The sequence below is a fragment of the Chenopodium album genome, chromosome 5 (genome assembly GCF_948465745.1).
Source record: "Chenopodium album chromosome 5, dcCheAlbu1.1, whole genome shotgun sequence".
Lineage (NCBI taxonomy): Eukaryota > Viridiplantae > Streptophyta > Magnoliopsida > Caryophyllales > Amaranthaceae > Chenopodium > Chenopodium album.
Genome location: NC_137838.1, coordinates 449119 through 469851, shown reverse-complemented (window position 1 = coordinate 469851; position 20733 = coordinate 449119). Strand labels below are relative to the sequence as shown.

The following is a 20733-nucleotide window of genomic DNA, read 5'->3' as shown; positions in this document are numbered from 1 at the left end:
AATACTCTCAATCACACCAATCCCTTGACAATGCGTATTTCAAATCCCCGAACTTCACATCATCAAGCTAACCTGTGCAATACTGCTCCCCAATAATACAAGTGTAATAATTGGATCATCACAGGGTCATTGAAAGGCGAAGGCCATGACCAAAAGAAAACACACAAAAGCACGCAATCAGCAAAGCTGAGTACATACAAGCTACAACGTACCAAGCCTAGCATGCTCAACTAATTAAAGTAAATAAACATACAACATAAATTCATTAATCAAGACTCCACACTTAAACAATTCAATCGACTCAACGTACTTGCTAATCAATTCCAAACACTTGACTCTTTATATTTAATTTAATAAATTTAGTTGGAGTAAGCAATAGACGAGGTTGTCCAATCCACCAAATCATTTTGGTCCCAAATGACCATTTAAAATAAAAGTTTAGCGCGATGCAAGAATGGGCGCGACTCCATTCTCACAAAGTTAGTCTAGGATCCCATCTAACTTTCATTATAAAATAAAAATGTAAATACCAAAAGAAAAGAGGACATGTTGATCAAACAAGCCTCGAAAAGCCACGGGCTACCACCGTGTACCCCAACCCATAATTGTCAATACTCTAGAAGTGCACGCTTTCCAGAGTTTTATTGCTCATCCATGTTTCACTTTACGTGATTACAATTTTAATTAATAGCCGACTCATTCAAGAAGACCATACATAACAATCATACATCAATTCACTTTTAATCTTATTTAGGACAATGGTGATCACATCACAAGTTGACCTTTAATTCCATTAAACTTTCAAATTATCCAAATTGTTGAACATAGTCAATCCACCTAGCCATTTCGGCTTAATCCACTTTTACTCAACATACTAACAAGTCATGCTTGATTTATAAATAAAATAAATAACAACCTTGTGGAATAATTAATAAATTTATTCCACTTAAACCATTCAATTCCAATCCTTTAATAATCCAAATGTGGTTAACAAACCAATCCAATAAAATTATGTTTGTATCAACATTCCATACAAACAATTAATCCAATATAATTCAACATGTTTGCATCCATAATTCCATACAAACATAATCAATTCACCAAAACATGTCTCATAAACATAAGCACATGAATTAATTAAATGTATAACCAAACAACTTTCATCCAAGTGTTCTCTAATCATGAAACTAAGTTCTTTTCTTTGGTACCTAAACATGATACTACTTACAACGAAGTAGACATGTACGTACCTCGTATAAACAATCCTTTGTGCCACTTTTAATCACTTAAAAGTCTCCTAAGAAATAATCACTTCCTAGAAAACAAGCAACAATAATAAATTAATACTTAACCAAATTTCCAGCAATATAATTTAGATTAAAACTACTTAAAAATTCATTAAAAACATGTTTTTATGGTTAATTATGCATTAGAAATACAATAGGAACAAAAGCCCCAATTTAATTAGTCATAAGAACCCTAAAATCCCAATTTAAATAAATTGAAACCCTAGATTTTTAAAATTATAAAATCTGAAAATTATAACAAAATTATAATCTGAAATTATTAGTTTAAAACATAAAAACATGATTTTGATACTAAAAATATAAACTTTATACTATAAAATCAAAACCCAAAACTAATCATAAACATTAAGCATAAAAAAAACTTCGTTAAAAATAAAAAACTGTCCGAAAATCATATTTAGAGGCTGAATTTGGCCACGAGAGGCTGGTACTCACTACCTTTTGGTAGTGAGTCTTTCTTAAAACATTGTTTCCACATGGAAAACACTACCTTTTTGTCAAAATCGGATGAGTTCAGAACCTGATCGGGATTAAAACGGGATTAATATTAACGAACCAAAATCTAAACATTAAAACACGAATTTACGTGTTCAAAATAATCTGGAATTAAGTTAAACTAATTAGTAGTATAATCACCAAAATTTCAAAACATCATTACTATAAAAGCCCTAAATCGATTGTTCATAAAAACCCTAAAATCATGATTTTCAATGATTAAAAACCCTAGGTTATTAAATTTACAAAATCTGAAAATTATAACATTTATAAAATCTGAAATTATAAAGTTTAATCATCAAAATACAATTTGATACTAATTAAATTAATTTCAAACAATAAAATCAAAACCCATAATCAATAATTATAATTACACAAATTAATAAAACAAAGGAGAAAGAAAATAAGACTAACCTTTGTGTGGGGAAATTTTTGGGGATGTATGGGGTATTTATAGGAGAGAGGGTAGTAGGGTGAGTAGGGATATTGGGCCTCATTAAATTAATGGGTCAATTAAGAAAGTAAACTGGGTTTGGTTTGTTTGTTGGACATAAATTATAGAAGGAAGGTTCATAAAAAGTTCTTTGTAATAAAATCGTTTATCAACCCCAAAAATAATTTGAAACTTTTGAAATTAAATTCCGGAAAAATACAAGTAAATATTATAAATAATATATAATTTCATTTATAATATATTTTAAAATATGGGGGATTACATAATTCGAGTTGAATTTGGGTCAGGTCAATAACAAGTCGGGTTGATTTTGGGTCGGGTTTGTAACAGGTTGGGTTAAATTCAGGTCGGGTTCAATTCAGGTCAGGTTAGTAACAAGTCGGATAATATTCGGGTTTTAACGGGTTAAGACGGGTTTGGGTCAATTTCGGTTCAAGTCGGGTTCGGTTCAGGTTAATAATTTACGGGTTACATTCGAGTCGGGTCATCTTCAGATGAGTTCATGTTCGGGTTCGAGTCTCATATACTCGGGTCAACTCGGTTCTAGGGTTGGGTGATTTGAAATCGGGCCAGGAACAATTTGGGTTGAATTTAGGTCGGGTTAATAACAAGTCGTGTTGATTTCGAACATGGTTAGTAACATATCAGGTTGAATTTTTGGGTCGTGTTAGTAATAGGTCTGGTAAAATTCGGGTCGGTTCAATAATAATTCGAGTTGAATTTGGGTCAGGTCAATAACAAGTCGGGTTGATTTTGGGTCGGGTTTGTAATAGGTTGGGTTAAATTCAGGTCGGGTTCAATTCAGGTCAGGTTAGTAACAAGTCGGATAATATTCGAGTTTTAACGGGTTAAGACGGGTTTGGGTCAATTTCAGTTCAAGTCGGGTTCGGTTCAGGTTAATAATTTACGGGTTACATTCGAGTCGGGTCATCTTCAGACCAGTTCATGTTCGGGTTCGAGTCTCATATACTCGGGTCAACTCGGTTCTAGGGTTGGTTTTAGGTCGGGTTTGGGTCACCATTTTTTCGGGTTCAGATGGATCGGTTAATAATCGGCTTTGAGTCGGTATTTCGGGTCAGGTCAACTTTTGACAACTCTAAACAAAACATAACGCAAGAATCAAATAAGGTAAATTAATAATGTAGGTCCCATGATATACTTAAGTGTTGTTTGTCTAATATGGACTTACGGAGTATTAAAACAATAGAACTCGAAATTCTTGTGGTGTTTGGTTGACCTATTTATAGCGTAAATTCCAAATTCACAAAATGAACTTAACTAAGCGGCCTGAGCCCTTAGGTAAGTGGAACTTTCTTCGGAAATTTTCACTTTTTATAACTATCCAAACAATAATGGAAAAATTAGATATAATAATCCCAACTTTCATCAATTTTGGTATAATAATCCCAACTTTGGCTTATTCTGAAATAATCCGAATTTTGGGGGGTCTTCTTTTTCTTCAGTCCTAATGGCGGTTACCTGTTGAGAAGTTTTTTTTTTTTTTTTTTTTTTTTTTTTTTTTTTTTTTTTTTTAGCCACGTGTCAGCACATGAATAGCCTAAAATTAAAAAAAATTAAAAAAATTTGAAAATTAAAAAAAAAACTAAACTTAAACCTACCCCCTTCCCTCTTAACCACCAGCCCCCCACCCAAACCACCCCCACCCCAGCCCAAAAACCGCCCCCACCCCCCGACAACCACTCCCCACCCGCCGAAACACCTCCCCCTTCCTTCCCCCACCCACGAAACCTCTCCCCACTCGCCGTTTCTCCTTTTCCCCCGATCTCCTTCACTCAAATCGCCTCCCACTCCCGAAAACCCCCTAAAACTCCTCTCCACCGTCGAAAACCCTAGCTTCTTAGGGTTTCGGGGTAGTGGGAGGAACGATTGGGGGTTTTTAGCAGTGGATGGGGTTTCGTTGGTGATTTGGGGCTTCGAAGGTGGTGGATTCGGGTTTTGAGGTGGAGGATTTGAGGAGGGAGGAAGACGGCGACAGTGGAATTGGGAGGGTTTTGTTGGTGGTTGCATGGAGGTTTCAGGGAAGGGGATGGTGGTTTAGATGGTAGTGGCTGGAGCAGCGACTAGGGTACGGTGATGGTTGCGTGAGGGTCCCACGAGGTGGTGGCTGGGCTGGCGGCGACAAGGGCGGTGGTTGCATGGGGTCCGACGAGGCTGGGTGGTTTTTCTAAAAAAAAATTGATTTTTTTATTTTTTATTTTTTGGACCAATTAGAACTCGACACGTGTCAAGTGACCTGATATAATAGGTCATTGACTTTTGTTGACCGGTTTGAGATTGAAGAAAAAGAGGAACCCCAAAGTTCGGATTATTCTAGAATAATCCAAAGTTGGGATTATTGTAGGAAAATTGATGAAAGTTGGGATTATTATTTCTAATTTTTCCAACAATAATTAACATTTTCATAGGAAATGTGTATAAATTTCCAATAAATTTGTATTTTCTACATTCATTTAACCAAATAAACATTTGATACAGAGTATATTTTATGAACTGATTTTAATTTTAAAATGAGTGACCAAATTACACATTAATCGTTATTCAATGAATTTACTCCGTTTTTTTATTTCACATTTTATTTTACCGAGTACTTTTAACTTCTTATAAGACGACTTAAAAACCGTAAATATTCAGCGTTTCCCTATACTTACCTTAACCATTCTGGTTCGAAATTCATAATCCAGTATCCGGTATCCGGTTACCAGAAGTTTCTATTTGGGTCGTGGAGTTTGGGATGTTAAAAGTAAAACCAAATCACCCCAATTTTAAATTTGTTAAAAGTCAAAGATTCATGCTTGCGGTTGAGGGGAAGGGTAAAGGGAAGTGCTTCAACAAAGGAGAATTTGAGTGAAAATTTATCAGCGTACATTTTTAGATTAAGATTAACAGAAACACTTATTAAACTATGTTTCATAAAATATTTTTTTAAATATTGAGGGTTCTAAATTTTAAAAATTTAGAGCTCATTTTCCATTCTTTGTGTCGCAGAATTTGACATGCTTCAGAAAAAAGGAATTAAAATTCAAGGTTGGTAAGGTTCCAACCAAATTTCTACTCATGATTTCAGGTATGCTATTTTTCTGAAGAATTCGTTGATAATAATATTATATTGGTTGGAATTTTGAGCATTAAATTATGTATATGATCTTTCACCATCTTGAAAATGGAGATTATTATGCATTGCACAAAGTATTTCTGATTTGGGTTTTAAGGAAATTGAAGAAAAATCCAGTTTTTATAATCTTGCAAATTTTTAGATTAATTGTTTGGGTTATTAGTTAGATGGGTATACTATCAGTCTTTCTGCTAAATGTTATATTGTGATTTTTAGGGAAGTTAATTGGGTTAATTCTTTTTCAAATCTTTGCCACTGTATGTTCCTTTGAGAATTGGATTACACAATAGGATGCGCATCATGCTCTCGCGTGTAGGATCTAATTTGCGTTTTTACATTATAGCAAGTTATCTGATAGCAGCATATAATGCCTAGAACTGGAAACTAAATTTTGTTTGCCCAAAACAATTTTGTCATTTCCTGAGATATTTGGCTATGATGCATTTAATGGAGGTCAAACTGAATAGATTACTTTGGAGATTTGATTTACTTAGGCTTGTTTATTCATGACGATATTGTTGCATTTGCAGTTCCTTTGTTGTTGGGAATGTTATGCTTGGAGGTGGAGGAAAATTGTGCCTTTTAGAATTAGACTTGTATCCTAAATCTGTTAAATCTAAGCTGAAGATGAAAACGTTGGCGCAAATGCGAAATGGGGTGCTTAAGAAGCTCAATAAGAAAAGAAAATTGGAATTCTCTTCTTTGGTAGTGAGCCCTGGCAAGCAGCTGCTGAAGCAATCAGATCAGAAAAGGAAGGCTGAATCCATCAGAAGGAGATTGATTCATAAACCAGATGTTTCCAAAGGTCATCGAGTTGATTCTTCTAAGAAGAAGAGTTGTGAAGAGAGTCGGGGTGATCGATCTTTATGCTCAAGTTCTAAAGGTAAAAATGACAGTGGGGGCTCACAAAGTGTAAGTTTGAAGAGAATGAGAAAACAGAAGAGAAAGAAAGATAAGGTTGCTGTAGATGAAGCTGCACAACTGCAGAGAAGAGCTAGATACCTTTTGGTTAAAATGAAGCTAGAACAAAGTCTCATTGATGCTTACGTGGGAGAAGGTTGGAAAGGTCAGAGGTACCGGAAGCATCTTACTTTTGAACATTTAGTTCTGTGATTGAAGAAACATATACCATCTTGCAGAAATCAGGATCTATTAATTTCTGTGCATGTATTTTGCTTTATAATCAATTATGGTGAGGCATAAAGCATCATGAATCACCACCCTTGAACCTGCTGTCTGGAGCATGATGAACAATCAATAGCAGCTAAAACAGTTAGTTTCCTGTATGCTGTAGACTTGTAGTGTGTTTAGTGTTCCATGTCATTGCCTGTCAGTTTACATAGTAGTCTATTTGAGTTTAACAAACCAAATTCAACTTCCTGGCTTTTCTTCTTCCTCTTTTTGTAAACACTTAGGATAGGTGTCACAGTAGAGGATCGACACATTAGGTCTTAGCATAGTTACATTCAGGGTTTATTGAAAGTTGGGCTTTTTGCTGTGAGTTTTTTTCTTAGTGGCCAAACAAGAAAGCTCATCTTTGAGTTGGTCCTTTCAGTTATTCTAGGTATACTAGAATTTAAACTTGCTATCTCTTGCTAAGATATAGTCTAGAAGTGTCTTCTCCTATTCAGTTAAATGATGTACTTCTCAAATCTGAGAAGTAATTGGTGGAGCATTCGATGTTTCTGGATGATATTTGATTTTTGTGCCTGTTTGATTGAATCTCCTTTTAAAATTTTCTATTAGGTTCACTGTGTAGCTCTGTTTCTTTCATATATATATATATATATATATATATCACCATATTCTTAAGTTGGAGCTGATACCTTATGGCTTATTGAGTCTTTACATCATAGTTTTCAAATCTGCTAATTGCACTGTTGGATACTCAAATTCTTGTACATAGAAAAGGCAATTTGGAATAGAGAGGCTGGTAAATGTTCCATAGTTTTGTTTAAGAAATAGATGCATATTTGTGTGATAATTTTTATTACTTTTTTTTAGGCCATTTTTTGTTCCTTGTACTTCCACACTCGACACATTTCCTTGTTAGATTTGAGGTATATGGGACCTTTTTTAAGTATTAGTATTGTATTTGGAATGTTATTTTGTCATTACACAATGTTTTTTTGTATTATATATTGTTAGAATAACCTATACTAAAAAAAAAAATTATCACAGTAAGATGGTATGAACTATGAAATAATACAAAGTGAATCCATAAGGGTGTTGTTTGTAATAATGCAAACTTTTAGTTTGCAAATGGGAAAAGATTTAGGATATCATTATGTAGGCAAACATCCATAGTCATATCTTAGAGACCTAATTTTACCTCAGTAACCTTATGGTTGATGCGGACACTGTAATTTAAAGCTCCCCAGATCCCTTTCTTAACTTATAGATGTTGCAGATAATGGGTGACAAGTTGGGTCACTTAGCCTTAATCTTCCTGATTTCTGCCACTTCAGATTGCTCATGATAAATAATGTTTATGTGTCACTGAGGGTGTTGAAGTTTTTTTTTTTTTTTTAAAAAAAAAAAAAAATTTTGGTTCTTCTGGAATTGAAATTATTGCTTATCTAGCTTATGAATTGGAGGTGTCAGTTCCCTCCTATATTTTGAGTGATCTTGAATTATGATGCTTATTTTACCATTTATATTTTTGGACACTGATTTCCGTTTGATAGACGTTGAGTGATCACTAATTCACCATCTTTGGTTCAAGTTGAATAGTACAAAACTGTCCTTCACCCCTACCACTCTGTCCTTTTCCTTTTCATCATATTAATAATGTTAAAAATCTATAGCATAATTAACATATTCTGTTTGTTAACAGTCGAGAAAAGATTAAGCCAGAAAAGGAGTTACAGAGAGCCATGAATCAGATACTGAAATGTAAGCTTGGAATTCGGGATACAATTCACCAGTTGGATTTACTTGCCTCTGTTGGGAAGATTGATGATTCTTTGATTTCCCCAGATGGTTCTGTCCATCATGAACATGTAAGTATGCATGTCTATCTTACTTTGTTGGCAATTACTATGTTTCTAGATGAGTTGACCTATAAACAATTAAAAAACAGAAGCCATCAACTATCATTGAATCAATGTTACAATTCATGAATTTTTTATTTGTCAATGGACATTAGGGTGCTATCTCTGACTCTCTGATCTTCATTGCTAGGATATATATATATATATATATATATATATATATATATATATATATATATATATATATATATATGTTTCCTGATCTTCATTGATGTGGAGAATGAAAGCTTCATGCCATTTATTCTTGGTTTCATGATGATGTGTTTCTATATTCTTCTTCAGCAGGTTATCTCTTGTGACCAAATCTTAGATTAATTTTTTTGGATTATTTCTTGTAGATTTTCTGCAAAAAGTGCAAATCTCAGGATGTTTCAGAGGATAATGATATAATATTATGTGATGGCACGTGCAATTGTGCTTTTCATCAAAAATGCATTGATCCCCCTTTGGCGACAATAGATAGTAAGCTCTTTGTCCATTGCTTGGAATTTGACTAGCTATTTTGTGAACTTATGCCATGGATTTTTTTTATTATTTCACCTGTGAAGTTCCTCCTGAAGACGAAGGCTGGTTTTGTAAATATTGTGATTCTAAGATGGAAATATTAGAAGCAACAAATGCGCATCTCGGAACTCAATTCTCTGCTGATAGCACTTGGCAGGTTGGTAATTGCAGAAGGCTTTGATTTCGTGTTGGTCTTTGGCTCATGTTAGTACATATGAGACATAATTCCTATTGGGGTTTATGTAGGATATTTTTAAAGAAGAAGCAAATTTATCTGGTGTCGGGACCAGAGATTTACACCCTGAAGAAGAGTGGCCTGATGATGAGTCTGATGATAATGATTATGATCCTGACAGGGATGAAAATGATACCAGTAATTGGTGTGGTATGGAGGATAGTGATTCACATGAGAAAAGCAGTACTAGCAGCTCTTGTTGTTCATTAGAGAGTGAAGTTCTCTCAGAATCTGGATTCTCCGGAAGAGATGGAGTATTCAGCGATATTGCTTCGTTGCATCAAAAATGTGCTACAGTATCTAATGAAAATGAATGTACTAGTGGTCCCAGGAAGCGATGTGCTGTGGATTATATAAAGCTCTATGACGTAAGTAGTTCTAAATTCCATTGTTTAAGGTTTAAAATCTAAAAGCACTGTTTGCTAATTGTATGAAGATGAAATAAGAAGTTTGGCTACATCTACCTAGGATATGTTATTTTATCTTGATTTTGAGCTCCCTGCCTTTCTAAAATACAACTCACTCTAGAAGCTAATTGCAAAATTTGGATATGACAATTGTGATGTTTTTACTCTAATTACAACGTCCTCTTATTAATAACTGACAATCTTGGAATTAGAAGAACAAGATATTGGGAGAGGGAGGATAAGTTGCTGTGCAATCTCAAGCATTAATGAGTTTTGAGGGGCCAAGGTAGGCCATGGGACTTTTTAAAACACTTATCACTTGTTTAATAGTTAATGATATTAATATAAATACTATAAAATGGATATAAGTTAGTTAATTAACTTATTACAAAGTAGTTGATTATATTGTCTCAGGCTTGTTTATATTTGAATGTTTCCCAACTAAAATAAATGTGAATTTGCTTCATGATATATGGATATTAATGCTGTCCTTAGCTCCTTATGAAATTAATTTCTGATATTTTTTCTGTTTGCATGTACATAAAGATTCGATTAAAAAAAATAAAATAAAAAAATAAATATGGTTATCATTGACCTTGTCGATCCATATTCTGCCTGATTCTCCCAGCCCTTTTCTATTTATGATTTTGTTCTTCATTGTATAAAGGATTATTATCCTCTGTTTTATATGTTATTGCTCTATTTTTTGTATCAAGGTTAATCCATCACTGTCATGATCCTTTATGTAAGTCATGATGTGTGCAAGATTGCGTCACCATTTTTTAACCCCTTTTGGGGTTAACAAAATGAACAAGTGATTCAGCTATCGACCATAACCTTTCTCCTGCTTGCAGGAAATGTTTGGGAAGGATACTACTACAGGTGATATGGTAAGCGAAGATGAAGATTGGGGCCCTTCTAAAAGAAGGCGGAGGGAAAAGGAGAGTGATGTTGCTAGTACCCTTATGACTTTGTGTGAAAGTGAAGCTAAACATTCAGATCTGCAAAATCTGGAAGTGGGTAACAATCACCTTCCATTTGCAAAAGCTAAAAAGCCTCTCTCAAGGATTCCTAGTGACGCTGTGCAGGTATTGGTTCCTTCATCTTCTCCCTTCCCTCTGGCATTATCCTGGAGACAATATAAATATCATGGAGGCACATACAAGAAACCTGGTGTCCTTGATTTGCGTCAGTGTGCTGATTCTGTTTGATGTTTCAGAAACTTCGTCAGGCATTTTCTGAGAATGAGCTTCCGTCCAGAGATTTTAAGAAAAATTTATCAGAGTTAGTGGGTCTTGAGTATGCAAAGGTAAAAAGAACTATTACCCTCGATGAGGAAAAGAATCGAGTCTTTACTCTTTAAGTTGCATTGTATTTTCAAATGTTAACAATTACTCCATCCACCTAGCTACTTACCTTCTCATTTATCCATCCAATTAAAAGGTAAGATATCATCTCCTAAACACAAGCTACATTCTTTGTGCCAATCTTGTCAATTTTAACCATAAACGTACATTACTATATTTACTGGAATTGTATGAAGCACTGCTCTAAGGATAATATATTTCATGTTAAATTTAGCATCAATGTTCCTATATTATCACGTGTACATCTACTGGATCACTTAGTGTTTAAGGTTGTGGAGTTTCTTAATTTTTTTTTATTTTTTTTGCCCCCAAAGATAAATGTGGTCTATGTAAATGAGGGAGTAACATATATTTAGGCTCAGATTTTCTTTCTCCTTACTCCTTACATCCCTGCTAATTGAAACCATTGGCATTTTTTGGTGAATTTATAATTGCTGATCTGATTGGGCTATGTACAGGTGAACAAGTGGTTCAAAAATGCACGCTACATGGCTCTAAAGAATAAAAAGGTGGTAAATATTCTCTTAAATCTATCTTGTTGTAGGCTTCTGCTCTTGCTCTGTTTCTCTTGGATCATTTAGGTTTAGTCTTTTCTGAGTGTATCTTTTAGTAATGAACTAATGATATTGGCAGCAATACCACCTCAAGATGTTTTTTGGAGGGGAAGGGGAGGGTTCATGATTAAACTTCCTTTCTTATTTTACCGTTACATTATTCATTTTGATGAAGTAGCCTATACCTCTAGTCACTATTATTTGTTTGTATCACATAAACTAATTAACCTAAATTTTGTTTGTTCGGCAGAGAGAAAGAGCTTTGGTCCACTCTCCCAAGAAATCTGATACAGAAATTGGTAAAACAACTGAGGTTGTTTCTAATTGTTCCTCCCCACCCATTTTAATCCATACGAAGAAACGATTGAAGAAAGTCAGCTGGAAAGCTAATCTAACATCTTTGCTTAGCCCTTCAAAGAAGCAGAAATTGATGAAAGCTTCGCTTGGTTGTACCAAGGTAATGTTTTAACCTATTGCATTTTTTCTCTTTGTTTTTTACAAACCAGTAGCATGCTAGAAGTGGCAACCTCGTCTTGCACTTGGGATTTCATGGATTGAAATGCCTTTGCAACTTTTTAAAAACTAGACATCATCGTTCATGTTTTAATTCTGACATACTGGTGTATTCATAGTTTTTTTTTTTTTTTTTTTTTTTTTTTTTTTTTTTTATAATGGACTATATGGTCCTATCAATATTGTGTGCTGTAATGTATAGCCGTATAGGTATTGGAAACAAGCTAGCTAGTTTTGTCGATGCTTGTCTTATACATTGACTTCTACTTCAGTCTATTAGCATCAAGTTTTTCCTATCTTTTTGCTGAACAAGGTCATGAAACTACATACTTGATGATAGACGGCACTACACGTCTACTCATACAGTTGTAGAACTAGAACATTGTGCTGTTTTTCTGAAGAGTCTGTATTGCATTTATAGAACACCAAAATTATCTGAGGAAGACTAGCCTGTTTAAGATCCTGAAATGATTGTTGGGTTTTTCTTGTTTTCGATGTTACCATTGTGCAGTTTCTGGGAAATAGAAGGCTGGGAGTTTTAACTGACAATGTTTTGCTAATAATCATATGATCTTGATATATTTGAGCTGTAGCAGCCAGTATAGTTAGTTGTCAAACTTGTCATTAGATATAAGTTATAGAGCCTTTCGTTTGGTGATGGAACAGGCTAATACGGAGCTAAGTGATGACATGAGCTTGAAGAAGCACCTTTTATACTTGAAGGCTAAAAGTGGTCAGAATAAAAGAGTTAAACGTAAAACCGAGCCACTTCAAAGACAAAGCGCGGAAAAGCTGATGGAGCATGTATGCTGGATTGAAGCAAAGATTCAGAAGTTGAAACAAACTTTATCGACAATTCAGAAGGTCACAAACAATGAACCAGACGACCTAAGCTTGACTAAAGAAAAGGTGGTTTATGTTCCTATTGCAGATCTCAAAGAGAAACCGCAATGCTAATCATTCATCACTTGAAACCCAGATTAACATACTGCCAAATCGAGTTATTAATTTTGTGGAAGGATATAGCATCAATCATTCAACTTCGGGTGATGCTGAATATGTTTATTCTGTTTTGTTTATGTTATTCTGGGGATCATATAGCTTAAGCTCGCTATTGGTAGAGCTTATAAAACTCTGTAATTAGTCTCAAAAGGGTGTTGTAAATACTATGGAAATTTTGCAAGCTTATATATATTGACAGGAAATACCAATCTAACCTTGATGAAGTTGACATTGCCAAGAATCAATAGCAGTTAGCTTAGCCTATAATTTTTGATAAACTTTCTAACTTGATCATTAATGTAGTATCAATGTGCTTAGACGCGCGGTTCTATGAGTGACGGAGTTACACTTAATCAATTCACTTGACAATGTGAATATACGCTACTATATAGCTTAGTTGGTCAAAGTATTAGAGGTGTTAAAAAAAACCCTAAGAGGCTAAGGTTAGATGTCGGCTTGTATTTATTTGTGGCAGTGTACGAATCAATAGTTATTCGCACTTACCAAAGCCGCCATAACAACATATTTACAGATAATTACTCGTACATTTAACCTTTAAACGGTTATAGCATAGAGTAGGGTCATAAACATAATTGTTACATTATTATGAATTTCTTACCAAAGTAATTGTTGTACCAAAGTAGTTGCTGGTTGTTGAGTAAGTACTACTGCTCTACAGTATTTAACCTCCAAAGATAAATAAAATCATAATGCACTTATTTTATCCTGTACTCCACTTTTTAAAATGAATAATCTAAATGATTTTACATGGCAGAAAATGTGTCCAGCATTCTTCTCAATATTGCATTAATTTCTATAGTGTGTTGTTTTGTAAAGAATATTGCAGTACGTAGAGCTGTAAAAATTGACCAATATGATAACCTTAATAATTCTCTCATATAATTTAACTTTATATGTTCTGTCAAAATATAAAAAATATAAAATAAAAAGAAACTTTGCAGCACGATATGCGCTGATCAAATGCCAAATAAATTAATTAGAATGAATAAATGTGATTTTTTTTAATTGTTTTTTTTAAAAAAAAAAAAAGAAAAAAGAGGAAATGTGGCAAATCTCAACCCCCAACAATTTAAATGCATTTGATTCAACAAATAAGATATGTAATGTGTTCCTGCAGGGACTAGCGTTGGGGTATGGAGGATTTGGAAATTGTTGGGTAAAATTTCAAATAATGACTAGAACAGTTTAAAACTGATCTTATTGGATTATTCAATACGCGATTAATTGGACACAAAATTACAAAAATATATGAGCCGATTTTAATTCCAACTAAAAATTGATCTGACATTCAAATGAATTGAACTAGTTTTTCAGCCTATGTGTAAAGACGCACATGCGGTTAATAGAAAAATTGTTAAAAGAAATAACACGCTTTTTTTATCATATGTTTTTTGTTAAGAGAAAAATGAGATAGAGTTTATAGATATGAAGGAATGAATATAAAAATTTACTCATTATATTGCTGATATTGAATTGTAAAAAAAACATGAAATAAACAACATTAGATACCGATATCCTAAGATAAGATTATAAGATTCAAATCAAATCCGATATGCTAAGACTCTTTCACTAAAATAAGAGTATAAGACTCAAATCCAATCCAATCCAATCCAATCCATACTATCGTTTCTTGACGTACATTCGCTTAGCTTGTTTGTCGTATAAAATGGGTTTCTTTACATTATTTACAATATCTATTTCCAATCCAATTATTATGAGACCAAAATCCTTCCTAAAAGATTTGGCTCAACAATAATACTTTTAATCAAGGTAATATGGACTCTATGTGATTTGTGAAGGCAAAGAAGGGAAATCTCATGTGACCAATAACCTAAAATAATAATAATAAAGGCATAATGCATGGGCAAACACAACAGCTAAATTAAAATAGAAATATACATATATAATTGGAAAAGTAAAAAATTGTTTGGTAGGTCCAATTTAAGAAATTTATCTGTCTCTTCACTCCGACTTAAATCCTACAACTGGAGATATTCATGAAATTTATTGTCAATCCAATAATTCTACTAGTATACACTACTGTATATTATACACTATAGACAGTGCAGTAGAAAGTAGTAGTAGTGTAGTATACTCTACAACTATTTAGTTTACTTTTATGAACTTTCAATTCATGCAAAATAAAATAAATTGAGCTGTACATATAATAAATGGATCGTACATGATCACATAAATGAAGTTGTTCATAAGCTCAAAAAAGTTAGAACACCAAGACTTTCAAATTGTGTACTTAAATGGCTACTTAAGCTTTCACCATGCTTGTTCACAAATGTATTGGACCATTTATACCTATAGATGTAAAAATGATTGAAAGTAGGGTAAACTAGGGTAAAAGATGAAGTAAACTCAGTGAACTAGAGAGTATATAGATTAATGGTTGAGGAACTGGTTGGAACAATGCGACAATTGCTAGAAATTGAACTATCGGGATAAATTAAATTATTCAGGTCAAATACGGATCAAGCTATGTCTTTATCTCTTAGACAGTTAGACTGTTACCTATGCTAAGTCTTGACATAAAATCAAAGAAGAAAACCCAATCTCCTGCGCAAGATGAGCGTCAGAATTAGCCAGTTGAGGATCATCAGTAACTATGTTAGTTGGTCGGTACATTAAAAAAATATTTAAACCAAAATCAATTTATTAATATCTTTAGTAAGTTCATGTATATTCTGTTAGCTACTTAGCTAGCAAGTACTCCGTATGTTCTAGTAAATCATACAATATTTATATAAAAATTCATGTATGTATATATTATATGTATGCCAACCTTTTATATTAAATTTTACATCAAATTGTATCTTCTGTTAATGCCCAATTGCATTTGTTGGGATGACTTTCACGGGGTTGGGAGTTAGATTTTGCAGGGTAGCATTCAATGCCTTTATTACTTTCTTTAAAAAAAAATCACTTAACTTTTTTTTTCTCCTATATAAATGTCTTAACATTATTAACTTATCATCATTCAATTGTGAAAAAAATACTCAAAACCAAACTTAGTTTTCCTTCAATCTTGTTGTATAGTAAAAATGGGCATTCATTCAAATAAACAACAAGGCCTTATTTTATTAATGATCGTTTCTTTAAGTATGTTTAGTCGAAATGGAGTAGAGGGAGCAATATCAAGTTTTGTGTTCGGAGATTCACTAGTAGATGCAGGAAATAACAATTACATAATATCGTTATCGAAGGCGAATTACGTGCCTAATGGTATCGATTTCGGAAGGCCGACGGGAAGGTACACCAATGGACGTACCATTGTTGATATCATAGGCAAGTTCTACATACTACAAAATGTAGTTTTTCCTCTGTTTTTCTCTGTTTTTTGAGAGTTGGCTTTTTTTTTCCTAGAGAAGTTATGACCAAAACCACTTGGCTTTCATTTGTCCTAATCTTCACGTGTTTTTAGGAAGATTGTGCAGGAATTTAAGGCCTTCCTACTATAAACGTATACCATATCATTGACTTAAAAGGAAAAAAACATATCATATGCTAAATTTGTATCTTTTAAATATACGTAATAATTCCTCGTATTGTTAACGACGAAATATCATCTGCATATACCATTGTCATGTTCTCTACTTATGTTACTTTATTATTGTCCATAGTATAATATGGGCGCATGTGTGTGAGTAAAAGCGTTACATATTTTCTTGCTTGTTCCCACTAGTTACCTTGTATTTAAAGTGTTATTAAGTTTATAGTTATGAAATTTCTTTCTAGATTATTCACACATAACAATGTGCTTATCTGAGTCGAATCTATTTATTTATTTGTTATTATTATGTGAATTTAGGCCAGCAGCTAGGATTAGCAGGAGGATTTAACCCACCATACTTGGCTCCAAGCACAAAAGGGAGTGTGATTATGCAAGGAGTTAATTATGCTTCTGGTGGTGGTGGCATTCTCAACCATACCGGAGCCATTTTTGTAAGACCTCTTTTTTTTTTTTTTTTTTTTTTTTACTCAATCTCATATGAAATTAACGATCTCATAATCGTTAAAACCATATTATTTTAAAAAATGCGACAACTTTTTAATTCTATTCTACATTGTAATTAATATATATAATGGCTATGTGTATTATTGCTAGATTTTAAATTTGTTTATTAAGATGATAAACTTGTATTTCTCCTAATGTGATATGTTTCAGGTTGGGAGATTGAATTTTGACGCGCAATTAGACAACTTTGCAAACACAAAGCAAGATATTATCTACAGTATAGGAGAAGAAGCAGCAAATGAGCTTATAAATAAAGCCTTGTTTTCAGTAACAATGGGTTCCAATGACTTCATCAACAATTACTTAACTCCACTAGTTTCTAAACTAGAGCAGGAGTTGGTGTCTCCTGATGCTTTTGTTGGTGCTATGATATCAAAATACAGAATACAACTTACGGTAAGATATGTGACTATTATTGACAAAGTTAAACATCCACAAAAATTAAAAATGACTATCTTAAGAAATAATAGGTATTGTCAAAGTTAAACATCAACAAAATGTATGGCATGCTCTTGTTAATCTATATTTTAATTAATGTTTAGTCAACTAATCATATCCCTCTTCAATGATAATACAGTGGTTTGTCGTTAAAAGACATACAATCTTTATTACTAAATCACCACACTCCAAAGTAGGGTAAATGTAATTATGTAAAAATGTTTAATTTACATTATGTTTTATGTGTCTAATAAAACTCTACATTTAATTGTCACGTTACTACTTCACATACGTTATTTAATTTATGGCAGTGAATTCCGAGTGATGGACTAGTACATTGTTCCTAGACAAATAACTTAAATAAATAAGCTGATTTTGGTTCGTGTGGTTTTGAACAGAGACTTTACAATATGGGAGCAAGAAAGATAGTAGTAGTAAATGTTGGACCAATTGGTTGCATACCTTACGAGAGGGATACGAACCCATCAGCTGGAGATGATTGTGTTGCACTCCCTAATCAATTAGCTCAATCATTTAATCTCCAATTGAAGAGCCTAATTACAGAACTAAGCAACAACCTCGAGGGATCCAAGTTCGTTTATGGGGATGCTTACAACATTGTTAGTCATGTCCTCGCTAACTACCAAAGTTATGGTAAGCTTTAATTTCTAAGTTAAATGATATCATAAATTATTGGATTTTTCTACATTATAACCCTTCAACTTTCCGTTTTCTACGATGTGCCCCCTCTTTTTGAGAAATCTACACTGTAACCTTAAAATACATTTAGTATCTATACGGTAACCTTGTCGTTATCTTGCCGTTAACAAATTCCGTTAGTTATATTATTTTTTTATCGATTTGCGTGTTAGAAATGGTTTTGTTAAAGATTTTGGGGGTGTTTTGGTCCTAAAGAGTCCAAATTGAGCTCAGATTTCACACAAAAAATGACACAAATGTCTTGTTTTGCATATTAAATTCGTAAACACGTAAATCGAGACATTTTTTAATATGCAAAATGAGGCATTTGTGTTATTATTTTGCTAAATTTGAGCTCAATTTGGTTCCTTTAGACCCAAAATATCCCCAAGACCTTCAACAGAACCATTTTCAACACGCAAATTGATAAAAAAATATTATAAAATGGTAAGTAGGCCCCACTAACGGAATTTGTTAACGGCAAGGTTACCGTATAGAAACTAAATGTATTTTAAGGTTACAGTGTAGATTTCTCTAAAAGGGAAGGCACATCGTAGAAAACGGAAAATTGGAGGGTTATAATGTAGAAAAATCCTAAATTATTTTAATTTTTGATTATTGTCTCACTTGTTGCGAGTATATATGTATGGTTTTTAAAATGCACTCGGGTATACCTAAAATTTGTGACTTATGTATGGTGGCAGGCTTTGACAATGCGAATTCAGCATGTTGCTATGCGGGTGGGCGTTTTGGAGGTTTAATTCCATGTGGTCCGACATCTAAGTATTGCAGTGATAGGTCAAAGTATGTGTTTTGGGATCCATATCATCCTTCTGATGCTGCTAATGTGCTGTTTGCCAATCGTCTGATTGATGGGGATATTAATGAAGTTTCACCAATTAACATCCGCCAACTAGTCAACTCTTAAAACTCTACATGGAAACTCGAAAGTAGGAAGAATTTCATGAAATGAGTATTAAATAAATAAGATAATACACCAAGCTCACGTAGATTAGTAAATATTTTAAGCATGAAGTAATTAGGGTCCTTAAGGAAGCTAACTAGGGACATTTAAATTCCTTAATTGATTTTTGTATCTTTATGATTTATTTTTTTTGATGATATCGAAATGTATTTGCTATTAGTAATTTTGTATGTTTCCTTGGAAAGAAAATGATACAATTAGAATTTATAAGTTTTTGTATTTTTTTTAATTAGAAATAATTGATTTGAAATAATTGTCAAATCAAAGAAAACAACAAAATATAGGGGATACAGCAATTTAGTTCACTTTTATGAACTTTCATGCAATTTGTTTTGTTTAGGCTGTACATAATAGCTCAACACCTTAAACCTAGCCAATACATACGTCAATGTGATACTTTAAAAATAGAGCTTCACTTGTTTAAATTTGAGCTCAAACTTAGTACTCCCTCCGTCCCCTTTTGATATTCCTTATGGGCATTTTTCACGGGATTAATAAACACAAATAAGAATAGTTAAAATACATTAAAGACGTAAATTGACATTGGATATGCAAAAAAGTAGAGAGAGAAAATAAGGAAAATTTGTCCAGGACAACCTTTTAAAAGACAGTTTTTGTCTAGGGCAACCTTTTAAATTTTTTTTGGCAAAGGCAGACCCTGTTATATTTTTTTTTGTTAACAACAACCAACCCCCACTTTCAGGCGTTGACCCACAGGAATCCGGCGTTGACCCTCACGTGACTTGCACGTGACCCTTATTTCTCCTAATTGCACCCCACCATCGTACCACCATCATCATTAGCCACCACCATCATCACTAAACACCATAAGAACCACCGCACCAGACCACCAACACCATGAACACCTTCAATATCAGACCACCAACACCAAGGCCACCATAAACACCTTCGACATCGCACCATTACAACCACCAATCTTCTTCATCTTCTTTACCGCCGCCACCACCACCATCACCACCAGCCGCATTATTCTTTGTCTCAATTAAGGATCTCTGATTGACACGAAAGAGACAGAATTGGGTGTGCAATCTTAGAAAAAACAACGGATTTCGATCAAATCTAAAGCTAGGGTTGGTATTTTTGTGGTGGATTTCGATTTGATGCGGTCTACGGGGGAGGGTGAGTGAGGCCGGTAGGTTGAATTCCTGCCGTGGGGTGGCTTTTATTTGCTGCGAGGAGGGTGATTGTAGGGTGGGGTTTCGGGATTTGCCGGTGCTTGGTGGTGGGGTTTTGGATCAAAATTAAACTGGTGGTGTGGTTTCGGTGGTGGTGGGGTTGCGGATTTCGCTAATGGTGGGTTCAAGGTGGTGGTGGAGTTTATAGTTGTGGTGGTGGTGGTGGCCTGGTGGGGGTGGTGGTTCGAGTGGAGTACAAACAGTGGTGAAGGGGTGTTAACGCCGGATTCTGGTGGGTCAACGCCTGAAAGTGGAGGTTGGTCGTCGTTAACAAAAAAAATTATAATAGGGTCTGTCTTTGCCAAAAAAAATTTAAAAGGTTGTCCTAGACAAAAACTGTTTTTTA

The 20733-nt window shown here is 33.9% G+C and overlaps 2 protein-coding genes across 3 annotated transcripts; both read left to right on the top strand.

Moving 5' to 3' along the window:
* Positions 1-4947: 4947 nt before the first annotated feature.
* LOC145629935 (pathogenesis-related homeodomain protein-like) lies at positions 4948-13242 on the top strand. Of its 2 annotated transcripts, XM_081682173.1 has the most exons (11): positions 4948-5341; positions 5920-6462; positions 8226-8391; positions 8781-8904; positions 8991-9103; positions 9193-9549; positions 10443-10676; positions 10808-10897; positions 11414-11464; positions 11760-11966; positions 12689-13242. In XM_081682173.1, the coding sequence occupies exons 2-11, from the start codon at positions 5942-5944 to the stop codon at positions 12977-12979; spliced, it is 2154 nt and encodes a 717-aa protein (XP_081538299.1). In that variant the 5' UTR covers positions 4948-5341; positions 5920-5941; the 3' UTR covers positions 12980-13242. The 2 variants fall into 2 exon arrangements, with proteins under 2 accessions (XP_081538299.1, XP_081538300.1); XM_081682174.1 differs by lacking the exon at positions 4948-5341 and having other exon boundaries at positions 6336-6455; positions 12689-13240.
* A 3601-nt stretch (positions 13243-16843) lies between these two features.
* LOC145629934 (GDSL esterase/lipase At4g16230-like) lies at positions 16844-19404 on the top strand. Its single transcript, XM_081682172.1, has 4 exons — positions 16844-16996; positions 17220-17465; positions 17906-18161; positions 18911-19404. Exons 1-4 carry the CDS (start codon positions 16934-16936, stop codon positions 19132-19134), a joined length of 789 nt encoding a protein of 262 aa, XP_081538298.1. The 5' UTR covers positions 16844-16933; the 3' UTR covers positions 19135-19404.
* The last annotated feature ends 1329 nt before the right edge of the window (positions 19405-20733 follow it).